The 13,749-nt window shown below is 34.4% G+C and overlaps 1 protein-coding gene across 4 annotated transcripts in view; it reads right to left on the bottom strand.

Moving 5' to 3' along the window:
- Positions 1 to 4,625: 4,625 nt before the first annotated feature.
- The window catches only part of DENND6A (DENN domain containing 6A), a 45,311-nt gene continuing 36,187 nt past the window's right edge, over positions 4,626 to 13,749 (bottom strand). For all 4 annotated transcript variants that reach the window (XM_032458228.1, XM_032458229.1, XM_032458230.1 and 1 more), the window contains 8 exons: positions 11,291 to 11,356; positions 11,138 to 11,202; positions 10,463 to 10,552; positions 9,153 to 9,206; positions 8,933 to 9,042; positions 8,631 to 8,733; positions 7,357 to 7,431; positions 4,626 to 6,887 (listed from right to left, as the gene is read on the bottom strand). In XM_032458228.1, coding sequence (XP_032314119.1) covers positions 6,756 to 6,887; positions 7,357 to 7,431; positions 8,631 to 8,733; positions 8,933 to 9,042; positions 9,153 to 9,206; positions 10,463 to 10,552; positions 11,138 to 11,202; positions 11,291 to 11,356 — 695 coding nt within the window. In that variant the 3' untranslated portion in view covers positions 4,626 to 6,755. The remainder of the gene's footprint in view (positions 6,888 to 7,356; positions 7,432 to 8,630; positions 8,734 to 8,932; positions 9,043 to 9,152; positions 9,207 to 10,462; positions 10,553 to 11,137; positions 11,203 to 11,290; positions 11,357 to 13,749) is intronic.

The following is a 13,749-nucleotide window of genomic DNA, read 5'->3' as shown; positions in this document are numbered from 1 at the left end:
TTTTTTGTCAATCCTAAAACCTCCCCTCTTCATCTTAAAATACTTGTAGACATTGTGACATTAGAAAAAGAATTGTCCTGCAAATATGCCCGCAAGACTTCATCTTGTAGAAAACTTGGATACTTTGTGCCTTTGTGATGTAGATTTTATACTCCCATTTTCTCTAGGACCTAGAAGCCATTCTTTGAGATGTGAATGTCAAGGAGATAATTCTTATCCAAAGGGGCAAAGATCGTTAAAAAAAAAAAAAAAACAACTTATGACTTTTACAGAAATATTAGTAACTATAAGGTCTGTGTGTATCTATATTTACATATGTTGTAAATGTGTGATATTCTCTACCTCTGGGTGGTATTATCAAAATTAATTTATAAAGTGCTGTATTTGATTGGCTTAAAAACAAACAACTGCAAATATATATAAAAATATATATATAAAAATGAAGGATTAGGTATTCTGAAATCAGAAATACAGATACTAACCCAACTGTTTCAAGTTTGTGTGATCTAGGATAAATAAAAGCTAGTTTAAGTTTATTGGTTTAATTAAAACAGGCATTTTTCTAGAGTTATCGGCATCAAGTATAAAAATTTTTATTTTACTTGGCTTTACTGGTCACCACCTGTTCTACCTGGATTTAACACTTCTTGGGGAGTTGAAAGTCAGTTCCATACATTAAGCAATCCACTTGGCTGAAGCAGATGACTCTGAATGGGGTCTGTCTTTGTTAGGTTTGGGTCTTGGGGACCATATCTTCAAAGTGCATTCCAAACATTGGGAATTATCCTGCTTATTATAATCATAATAATTCTCCCTGTGCTTTTAAATGCATGCCACTAACCACCATACAAATGATCTCCCCAAGACTGGAACAACAGAAAAGAAGCGAAGAGAGTAATCAATTTAAGGATTATGAACCATAACCTTTGCATGCCATACCAAAAATTGACAGAGCTGCAGAGCAGTAGCTGAGAGTGGCACTAGTGCCTTAATTTCTGATCACATTTCTCAGTTAGACTGAGATTATGATCAAGAGGGTGGGAATGGTTAAAGAAGCAGGCCCAAAATGGAGTCATTTGCTTCTCCTCCCCCAACTAGAGCAAACCTAGATTTTATTATGGTTTCAACTACTCCCAGAAATGTGATCTTTTGTTTAATCACAATTAAAGAAATCATTAGGTAGCTTAAAGCTAAATGTCTGCTTTATACCGTAAGACCAGTATATACCATAACAACATCAGTGAAATAAGATTATTACTCAAGACCTTCTTCCTCTTATCCAAATCTCCTTCTGTCCTGGCTGTATAACTATTACAAGTGTCTCACAATTACTCACATACCGTCCATGCTACAAAACAGAAATGAATTTACTCACAAAGATTTTTCCTCCAAAAATTAGGTTTACTGACTCATGTAATTCTGTCTTCATGGTAAATAATGGTTGATAGTGAAATAATCATCTAACATTAAATTCAGATATCTCTATGGTTCTCAAATTCTAACATGCATCAGGATTCCTTGGAGGGATTCTTAAAACCAGAATGCTGGGACTCTCACTTCTAGTCAAGATCAAAACTCAACCATTAGAAATTTAAAAACTCAGTATTAAAAAAGAGCAGATTTCAACAGACACTTAACCAAAGAACATATACAGATGACTTGTAAGAATATGGAAAGATGTTCAACATCACAAGTCACGAGGGAAATGCAAATTACAATCCCAATGAGACAGCAGTATCAGCCTATTAGAATGGCTGAATTTAAAAAGGCTGAGTTTACCAAGTGTTGACTAGGATGTGTAAAAACTGGAACTCTCATACACAGTTGGTGGAAATAAATTAGTACAATCACTTGGGAAAACAGTTTGGCAACTTCTTAAAAAGTTAAACACTCACCTACCATATGATTCAACTATCCTGTGCATATCGCTCCTAGGCATTGGCCCACAAGGAAAGGATATATATGTCCATACAATGACTTGTATACGACTGTCCATAGCAGCTTTATTTATAATAAACAAAAACTAGAAATGACCCAAATATCCATCAACAGGTGAGTAGATAAGAAATTTGTGTTATAGCCATATAATGGAATACTACTGAGCAATAAAAAGAATCAACTATTGAAACATGACGTGAAACGAATCTCAAAAGCATTATGCTGAGTGAAAGAAGTCAGAATGCTCTCTGCACTGAGGGCAGTTTTCCTACCATAGCCTCTCATTCCCTTCCCTGGTCAGGAGCACCCCTGAGCTGCCAAGCCGACCAGTGTCTGCAGTAGTGATGAAACAACTAAAGATGCTGACAAGTGAGAACCTTAGCAACTTGCCAGCCTTAGCGCCCTTGACCTCACTTATCCTTAGACATAACTTCCAACCCAGTGCCATTTCAGAGACATTGATAGAGCAGCCAAGTTCACTGGGGCTGTGCCTGCCACAGTTGGGATGGCTAGCTCTGGGCTGGGTTTGGGAGCCATTATTGGCTATGCCAGAAATTCTTCTCTGAAGCAACAGCTCTTCTCCTGTGCCGTTCTGGGCTTTGCCCTCTTTGAGGCTCTGGGGCTCTTTCCCCTGATAGTGGTCTTTTCTATTCTCTTTGCCATGTTAAGGAGCCCTCTCCACCTCCCATAGTTCTTTCTTCCATGCCTAATCTGCCCTGTATGTTTCTTTTCCTGTACATCCCCAGGCAGCCTAGGGAAAATGGTTGGCTTAGGGTTTGACAAATGGGAGCCAAATAAATACCATATTAAGGTGTTAAAAAAAGAAAAAAAAAGGCAGATCAAAAAAAAAAAAAAAAAAGTACATACTGTACATAAAACTCCAGAAAATACAAACAATTCTATAGTTACAACACAGATCAGTGGTTGTTTGGGAAGGGAAGGCAGGATGGAGTGCAAAGAAGCATAAGAAATTCTGGGGGAGAGACAGGTATGTTCCTATCTTGAGTGTGTGATGGTTTTAGATGTGTATTCAAATGTCAGAACTTACCAAATTATACACTTTGTGTTTATTGTATGTCAATTATACTTCAATAAAACTGTTTTTTAAAAAACACAAATTACTGCATTTTATCACGAGCCTCTGGCTATAAAAATATTTACCCATTTCATTAGATCAAAATCAATCATTTCAATAGCTTCCTACTTAAGTCTAAATATCCATTCACTTAACAGCAAGTATAATAACTCTGGAATATTAAGTTACTATTTTTCAAAAGTATTTCAACATAGAAGCAATTTATACTACAAAGTATTCATCCTGGTTGATAGAGAAAAACATGAGGGACAATAAGAAAGATGAAGTATTCATGAAGTTTAGCTTTCTAATGGCTAAGCAGAAATGGTATTATGACAAAGAGAACGGGGAGGCAAAAGTAAACAGAAGAACTCAAGCCTAATGGTGACACTAGTAAAATGGAATGAGACCTATGATAATTAGACAACACTAATCTTAATTTGAAGAAAGGCATAGCATGGCATTGATGTAATAGGTAGCAGAGGAAGGCTGGTGTTCAAAAGTCCAAAAATAACACTGGAGACTAAGATGTAGCAGAATTCTACGGCCATCTTTTTTTCTCTCAACAGTTGTGCATCATGAGATAGGCAATGTTATAACTGCTAAATCAATGTCATAAACCTTTTTCATTAACTAACCATCAACTTAAAATGGGATTTTCTAAAAATTGGTTAGATGTAGGATATCATGATTCTGTATCTTGTACCAAATTGCTTTATCTATTCCAACCACCAAGTAAGTACAAATAGAAAAAAATTATAGGAGCTCTATTAACAAGCACTAATTTCTATTGATATAATAATAAGTACCACAATTCAACCAAGTTCTGGATGGCATATATAGTATTGTATCTTCAATATATGAAGGGATATCAAATTACTAGTTATAATTTAGTCATTGTTAAGAGTTAACATATTTTGTTATTTAAATGATAGTTATGCATAATTGGAGAAGCTTTCTGTCTTCTTCAACTATCAGTTTTTAAAGGATTAATATTAGAAAGTCAGTAGTTAAAATTTTTGCCCCTAGTTATGCTAAAAGGAGAAAGTTAGTAAAATTTAGGTGTACAAAAACAAGTGAATGAGGTTATGAGCAAGTGAAAACAAAAGGACAAATTTTAATGGCATCTCTTTTAAATGTAACATATAATTTATAGTCTACTTTGAAAGATACTACTCAGTAACTTCAAAAAGGAGTACTACCCAATATATTTCATTATTAACAAACAAATTAAAATTAAAAGAATGGTATCATATACTTGCTACTTTTAAAAAAGAAGAGGAAGAAATAAAAGTAATTTGAGATTTAAGGTTAAAAAAGAAAAGGTAGCAAATGAAGGTAAATCTAACAGTACCCAGATTAAGCTAAAAAATTTTCATCAGAACACTTCACAAAAATTAATATACTGGTAGGAAGGATATGAAATCACTTAATTGGTCTGTTAATAAACTGGACTATTCATCTGTTCATAATAAAGTAAATAGAAGAAGGTTTTCATTTGAATTAAAAAAATAAGTTAGGAACTAAAAGGAATCCCATAATGCAAGTTTCATTTGCTCTGCATTTTTTCAAGCATTCCAGCCTTACTCAGAAATAATACAAGATATCCAAGGGCTTTAAAATCCAAGGCCTTTAATTCAGTTTTCAGTAATGACCATAAATGCCTTCACAAAACCTCTTTCTCACTGAAAACAGAAGGCACTAGGCATTACAAAACACCCTGAAAGCAGTGATTCCTTTTGATGCTGGTGAAGATAAACATTAAATGGCAGGTTTTAGATCTTAACAATGTCTCTTAAAAAAAAAAAAAAAAAAAGACAACTCTGAAAATCACACAAAAAATTAAGTTACCAGTCTTTTTCAGGTTCCCAATGAAACTTTAAGTTATTTTTACAACTGCATAATTTGAAATTAATAGATAAACCAGGCTATGATATGGTTTTCAACATGTGTTAGATTTTAGTTAAATACAGTAAATATGAAGATACTATTGTTATGCTAACTGGCATCCTTTGCTACTCTTTAGCTGTGCAAAATAAACTTGAAATGATACATCCTGCAGTGGTATAACTGAAAAGATCCTTGATATGACACCAACAACTTTCAAACTCTGGTCACAACTGCATATAAATTGTAAGATTATTAAAATACACCTTTTTGAAAAATAATAAGATGACCATTTATACCTAAACAAAGTTTCCCAGGAAGATATGAAATACTTTAGCATATAAAAGCAGTTGCCCATTTTCCGTGGGGACAACTGTTGTTTCACAAAATAACTCATGATCCAAGGCATATGATTTACTTCAAATGCCATATTCTCTCTATGACTTTGAGGTATGCTTCAAGAGACTATATCCATAAGGAAAGGGCACATGTGGGTAGAAGACCACAGTTACAAACACCAAGGACCCTTTCTTATGTCTGGAGTGCCCTTAGGAATTATATTAACAAAGAGTAAGAGATAGCTCCTGAAGCCATTTCTTTTACAAACACATACAACTAAATTTGGTTATGTAGAGGGTAATTCAAGACACAGCTATTTACATATGTGCTATGTCATGTGTGCCTATTTAAATAGTGGCTTCTTCAGGACACTCCTATTCAAACACCAAGGAAACAACCTTATTCTACCAAACCACAATCTTCTAGTTTTGGCAAGGTAGTATAATGTAAACAAAATAAAACAGAAACAAAAACAACAAAAATAGCTATAACAGTGATTCAGTCAAAAGTTCCCATGTAAAACAACCACAGGGAAAGTGTTCTGAGAAATATTAATTTGGGGGGAAAAACCCTACCAAACAAATAATGCTAGATGAATCAATCTTATAATCATTCAAAGGACTATCTATCACATAAAAGGTTTATGAATGCCTTTTAAATAAGGATAGTTCAGTTTAAAAAATAGCTTATGAGTTTACAATTAGAATGTCTTTGAAAAACAGCCAAGCCAATTAATGTAAACAGGCCTAATTAGTAAAAGGTAAGAGGAAATAAACTCTTCCATAATTAATACTAGATGCCCTCTTCCCTTTGGAGAAACTGATAAGATTACATCTGAAAATGGCAAAGAAAAGAATGAAATGAAACCTACATGACAATTGGAAAAAAAACACCAATGCCACTAGCAGTAAACATAATGGGAAGCAAAAAAACATATGTTTAAGCAATGATTACTCAAAAGAATGCCTTATAAAAACTTACATATCATAATCACGTTAAGGAAAAGCTTTAAGACTAGCAGCTGGGTTTTGTGAAACATGTAGGACAACAGAAGGCACTACAAAAGCATTAATTACTTCTAACTACAGTCTGACAGTTCAGTCTTTTCCTTCTTCTTAAGAAGACAGCCAGTGTGAATGTTATTTTTATATCCCCCTGAGTTTCAACATGATTGGGCAAAGCAGCACCAATTTAAAAAAATATCTGCAATGCCAGCACTGCAGTTTGGAATCACTTATACTGATGGCCCCACAGGTCTCTCATAAGAGCACTTTAGAACATGATTAAAAATATAGAAATGTCTTTCAGTGTTTTAGTATTAAAGTGGAACCACCACAGATACCCATTTTTAAAAATAATGCACTAAAAGGTCTGTTTATACAGTATAGTCTTTTCCGCCTTGTAGCTAGCATTCACAGCTATTTTCCACTCTGAGAGATCTTGTGCGTCTGGTTGAAATGTCAGTATGCTTCATGGTGCACCACCATCCTTTTTGACTGGAAAATCCTGGCAAATATCATGTCGTGCCCGTTTTGAGCAGTATGCCTTGTAGATCCTCTGGCAACGCTAAGATAATTGCATCTATGTGTGTCCGTAACTTTTCCATAGTGTCAGGTTTCACGGGTAAACGCTCTCGATCAGCCTGCAACTACATAAGGAACATTTGGAAGCATTTAAATTATCCTTTGAACCTGTATTAATACATTATATTCTCTAAATAAACAGTTTTAATGGTCTAATGGTTTGGAAACTTGAGACTTAGACCAGAATTTACAAAAACTGTTAAAAAGCAAAGAACATGCCATTTTAACAATACAGTTGCTGAACTCAATAAAAGACTTCTATGTAAATTAATAGATAATACCTACATAGGCCATGTGGTATTAAATATAAGTCACAATGTTTTTTGTAGAGCTCATCAGACTCCATGTAAATAATTTAAAAACATATGCATCATTATGATCTGCTTGAATGACCAAGCATTTTCAGTCAGATCTACCATCAACTGACCAATCATTAGTCCTCTCATTTAAAGTTACTTCTGTGATACATGATGGATTGTCACTCCAGATGAGAGGAAAATAACTTCACAGGTTTTGGCTGTTTTGGCTACATACCAGCTTATTTTTCAGCTTCAATACAAGGTCTACTGTTTCCACTTCTGTGTGTTTCTGGGTCCAGAGAAGTAAGTCCTGGAAGAATAAACAAATCTCAGATCAGAAAATACTCAAAATAATACCCAAACCATCCTATTTCAATAGGCAAGGCTACCAAGAAAGAAGGACAGGAAGGAAAAGGAGAACTGGGTATGTAACCCAGATACAGCATCACAGTACAAGAATAATTCTGTACACGATATTCTGACGGTGTTAATTAGATACTTCTTGACATTAGCCAGATTGACTGTCTTAATATTTGGAAGTAAAACACAATGTAAGACATTCCTTTCTGAGGTGGCCCTTTTAGATCAATCAAGAAAAACAAAATTGGAATTTAAAGTACAACATTAACCCTCACCTCACTAAATAGGGAATAATTTTTAAGGAACACCAACTAACAAATTAAGAAATTATGAACATGAATATATTATTAAACGTAAACTCTGCACCTTCAAATAAGCCCTTCCTGGGCTTCTTTGTGGTTGCCTTCATCGTATTTCTTCTCTGAAAACTACAGTCAGTGGGAGTTTATGATTAGAAATCATAAACTCAAGCTAAGTACAAATGAAATGAGACTATCCTTTATATTTTTACAAATAGCTTAACTTAAAATAGTCTGCTGACAAATTATAGAATGTGGAAAAGTCCAAATACAGGAAAAAAAGAATCATAGTAACTGGGAAAGGGGAATAAAGCATGTGGGAAAAGATCTAGAGATAAGACTGCTTGGATTTGAATCCTGACTCCATTCAGTGGTATGCTAGCAAATATTTAATAACCAGTTCTCCAGGAAAAGTCTCTGGTTTGTAGCATTTGCCAGGTTCTGCGGTGTAATCCTCCCACTGTAGCCAACTTCAAGTCACCAACCTCAGATTACTGAATGCAGAGTTGGGAAGAGATGCACACAGTTGGCTCTTGTGAGCCAGTGCAATTGGGCTCTAGCACACTACCAACTCCACTACTAAGCAGTGATGTGATATGAAGCAAATCACTTAACTTATAATCCTCAAGTGTCCCATAATGCAGAGCGTTAACACACCTACTTTAATGAACTGTGAAGATTAAAAGACATCATCCATTTAGAGCACCTACACAGTCCTTGGCACACTGCACACTACTTTATTACTATTTATAAAGTAGTGGCTATTGATATAACCTTCCAGCCTCTATGGATAACTTTATCTTTATTTTCAATAGTTGTTAATCATCACATAAACACACTGTTTTCTAACCTCTTCACAAAGAGCTTCAAGATGGAGTGCCTCCAATTTCTGGGTCATTTCCTTCCGCCGGGTCTTGAACCAACCATCAAAATTTGGAGATTTTAGAAAATGCCTGTAAAAATAAATTTTAAAAAGAAAAATCTGATTATGACTTTAATTTCTTCTCCTCAATACCTTTCCTACCTATAGCTAGGAGAACCGTGTGAAACAATGGCATTTTTTTAAAAAGAGTATGTTTAGTCCAGTTTTTTGTTTTGTTTTGTTTTTAAATAAAGCTGTGTAGATGGGTGAAATAGAAAAACAGGACTAACCGGTAAAGTCCAATCCAATCGCCTTTTATTCTAGACGTCAGTTGAGGTCCTGTTTTCTCCAGTGTTTTCATGAATTCTTCTGGAAGGAACTGTCTTAATTGGGGTGGACTCTAGAAAACAGGACATACTGTATTTAAAAATTAAAAATGGATATATTACAGAAGTTAATTGCAGTTAGAGAACGCAAACAGGAATTTAATTTATAATTTAATATTTATACCTTCCATGGAGAAATACTTTTCTGCAAAGGCATCAAGCTTGCCACATATCTTTCCTAAGTCCAAGAAAAAAAGTTAATCAAAGTTAGGTGTTCTTACCCAGTCTTCAAAAATGTTTAAAAAGACCTACTTAAAGAAAGTGAGTTTCCAAGTTTTTCATCCATATGCTCTTTAAATGGATAATACCATCACTCCCCTCAAAAGAAATTGCTAAATTTAGATTAAATTGAGAACTGGCTTTCAATAAAAATTTAACTAAATCTTAGATAATCCAAGGAACTACATATTTTTAATAATAATTAACCTTAATGAATAACTATGTGCCAGAAAATGTACTCACCATTTTACATGCATGATCTCTTTTAATCCTTGCAACCATCCTTTGTGGCAGGAATTACTGGGAAACCGGGGCCTCAAAAGGCTAAGTAACCTGCCCGAGTTCACATGGCCTGAACATGAATTCAGATCTACTTGACTTCAGTCCATGCTCTTAAGCACTACAGTAAAGTTCACTTACTTAAACAGATTTAAATGGAACAAAATAAACTGATAGCCATAGACCAAGAAAGTATTTCTTCCCAAAATATAGTAGCAAAGATCTATAGGTTACCCTTATGTAATATTCTAGATAGATTATATTAATAACTACACAGGTCTCTCTCTGATGCAGTCTCCAGCCTAGGACCGCATCACGGTACTGCCTTATATCGTGAGGCATCTTCTAGTATTTCAATGTAATGTTTCACTGAATTTCAGAGAATAACCATATCATTTATTCCATAAACATTTATTGTGTCCTAGCTACTATATGACAGACAGAGGAAAGATAATGAACAGGACAGGTAAGTTCCCTGTCATCTAGTTTAGTTTGTAACTGCAGCCCCATATTTCAAGTCCATAACTGCTACCTTCTTACGGATATCATCAAATTATGCTCAGGAAAATAATGTCAGAAAAAGAAGCTACAGTATAAATTTTTAAGGTGCAAAATGCAGTAATTGTATAATATTTCATAACAATTATCTCATTTAAGATTCATAACAACCCTGAAAGATATTTAGGAAAAGTGTAACTAGCCACATTTTACAGATAAAGAAAGAAACTGAGGGTCAAAGAAGACGAAGTGACTTACCAAAATTATACAGTTAACACTAGAACAAAGAGTCTAGGTCTCTTGCAAAGGGCTCTATTTTAATCACTAAACACATGAGCAGGCAAAACAATTTATGGTAAGGTTTTGGAAGCTGGAAAAAAAAAATTCATATCCACTTCAACAAATCATTAAATTAAGCAAATACGTATGCTAACTTACTAATGGAATGATGAAGCTTTGGGTCAGTTCCAAAAAATAGCGGCGGAGAATAACACTTTGAGCCTCAGAAGGACGTTTCTGTTGTACACCCTTAAAACAGGAAAAAATTGAGACCCTATACTCTAGTGACAGGGAATACAAAACAATGAATGTTTATAGAAGATCAGCTGATATGTAAATACATATTTTTACTTGATATGAAAAACAACCAAGAACTTCATTTGAAGTAATTTATTGTGAAGTTCACTGTGCAATATCCCGTGAAAAAAATCCTCAGAGCAAAACATGGGACATTCATCCCATACTTTAAAATATCAGCTCACAATGAAGACTATCTTTTTTCCACACTTGCTGTATTACTACTATTTACATGTTCCAAACAAAGCTAACTATTCCAACTGTTAGATGCTAAGCTACCTCATAGTACAGTCCACGACTTTTTCACTATTAACTTTTCACTCTTAAGTTTTCAGGAAGACTGGTACTAGTTTGTAACTGCAGCCCCATATTTCAAGTCATAATTGCTGCGACATTAGTCTCCTGATTTTTTATGATGCTTTGGTTCAAAAGAGAGACCTCATCACACATTGTTATACATAAAGCTCACATTGCCTAACTGGATATTGTATACCTGAGTAAGGAAATTTAAAATTAATAATATGAGCAAGTAATTACCTTCTGTAATTGTTTTATGATCTCTTCATCTCTATTTAGATATGGCTTATAAGAAGTATAAACTCCTACAAAGTAAAGAAAAGAAAATAAGGTAAACACTAAGATCCAAGTACCCATATAGTATATATTTAAAAATTAATAAAAAGTCAATACCAGGTTTGGAATCCAGAGTCTTCAGGTTCTTCAATTTTTTCACTTTAACCTGCTTAGGAATTTCACCTGAAGGAAGTATCATACAGATTCTTATAATTACTTGAATTTCACATATCACAAAACTGGAATTTTCTAAGACTGACAGTCCACTGACTGTTATTTACTTAGTCAGGGATGTTGTAGCTAAGGTATTCTTCATCACACCAATGAATATTTAAGAGTTTATTCCTACTACTTTAAAATTGGATAAAGGGAAGACTGAATTATAACAGCACTACAGAAATAACTTGTATAAATTATATAAAATGGATATTTGACCTTTCATTAATATCTATCATTACTTTAAAATTTCCCTTTTTGTCATTCAACTTATAATTTAAAATCTTTATGCTAAATACATGAAATACGAATAAAATACCATTCTGAATACAGTGTCAAATATAATACCATTTAAGAGTAAACAGAACTGAAAGCAACTCCTAAGTTAGTATGGATATATAGTATTCCAAGGTTTTTTTCTCGTACTTCCCCAAATTCTGCTTTTGCAGTATAGAAACACTGCCACCAGGTGGTGACAGTGGAAGCCACAATCACAGATCTGAGCCACAGGTGGACTGGACTCCTAAGCAGGGGTGCTGTGTTGCACAAAGGAGTATGAAGTGAAAGAGAGAAAAGACCAGAGGATAAAATGTATGCATTGCTGAGTACTGCTCCTGAGTAGAAGAATCTGAAGGCATGTGTGGCCAGGAAAGAGAAGAAGAGGAGCTACAAAGCTCTGTGAAAGAGAGAACACAAAGGGCTTTGGGGACAGACTGCGAAAGAATAGGAAGGAGTCCAGAAACACTCAGGTTTCTGGAATGTTTTGGATTCATTAGCTCACAGTTTTTACTTTGTCAATTTATTCTATATATTCCCACATACTAATTCTTATGAGAATTATCATCTGGAATCTTGTCTTGCAGTCTTGCTTCCCAGACTACAGAGTAGCTTTTAATCAGAAGATTTGTGTAACTTTTTTTCCCGTAAAGCGCAGAAATTAATACATATTTAACAATACAGATAACTAAATTCAAGTCATTTATCTGCCTCTGACTGTGAGAACCCAAAGAATATCACATGTCAAAACCACAATGGTTTGAATAAGTCTAAATATTTCTGTGCCTATTTTCTGTTTCCTGCTGTTCCAAGTCACAAAGGACTTGCAACTCCTCCATCCACCAGTGCTGTTTATTAACATATTATTTCCTGAAACTCACTGTGCAGAAGGAACCAAACATCAGGGAGAATAATTCAGCAGTAGGTTTCACATACTCTCCACATTCAGTAAGTTCTAGGTAATAATGAAGATATGTAGTGATCCATATCTGTTTTTTCAAAAAGGCAAAGACAAGAATACAACCTGTGTAGCAATCTGCACTCACACAATTTCCCTCTGACTCAGGGGACCTCATCAGGTATAAGATGCATACTGAACTCTAACCCTAGTCACCATAATTCTTTCACCGTAGCTTGTAACAGATATAAAGAAAATTAGTCATAAAGGTATATTATCTATTGCCAAAAAAAGTTAAATGGTATTTGTCCGATGGGTCTAGGAAAAAAAAGAAAAGGAATACCAGAAAATGAATTAAAATCCTACAATTACAGACATTTATTTTAATTAAAAAATACTTATTCAGTGTCTCTTATGTACAACATACACAAGAGAGGAGTTTCACATAATTAACAGTCATAGCTATTGCACCTCTGCATATCTGCATAACAATCTCTACATTTAGGCCAAATGTTTTACCCTTGATGAGATCATCAAACTCAATTTCTGGTCACAAACTATCAGTTTATAATTTGATCCAATATACACTAGTAGAATTACTTTCTCCTTGAGGAATACTTATTAAGTACCGTTATCCTAGCATTACATTCTTTGTTTAATAGGATTTGGGTAAACTAAAACGAGGTACAATCCGGAAGACGTAATCTCTTTATATCAGGAGGAATGATCCCTCTGCAGGGTTAAAACTGTATGTATGTTTCTGGTACAACTATGAACTTCTGGGTCTGGGAGAGCAAAATCTCAATTCTGCTGTGCCTTCCCTACTGGTCACAAAGAGGATACTTTTTCTGTAGTTTTACTGACTCTCTCAGATAGCCCTCAATTTTCAAAGCCAGGGTCCTAAACAGGGCTGTTGTGTTTTATAACTTGTGCAGCAGATGCAGTGATCTTGGTCTTGAAATCAATGGGCAGAAAAGAAAAATATCCCCAGATATATACCCAATACTCATAAATTAAAAGATAAACAGAATTTCAAGAATGTGATACCAAAAAGAGATAATAAAATATTGATAAATTAGACTTTGTGAAAATTAAAAACTTTTGTATATCAAAGGATACTATCAAATATTTTCTCCCAGTCTGTAGGCTGTCTTTTTGTTTTGTTTATGGTTTTCTTTGCTGTGCT

Source organism: Camelus ferus, chromosome 17 (assembly GCF_009834535.1).
Source record: "Camelus ferus isolate YT-003-E chromosome 17, BCGSAC_Cfer_1.0, whole genome shotgun sequence".
NCBI classification, from domain to species: Eukaryota; Metazoa; Chordata; class Mammalia; order Artiodactyla; family Camelidae; genus Camelus; species Camelus ferus.
The sequence above is the reverse complement of the archived record's forward strand: the minus strand, read 5'-3'. Positions and strand labels throughout refer to the sequence as shown.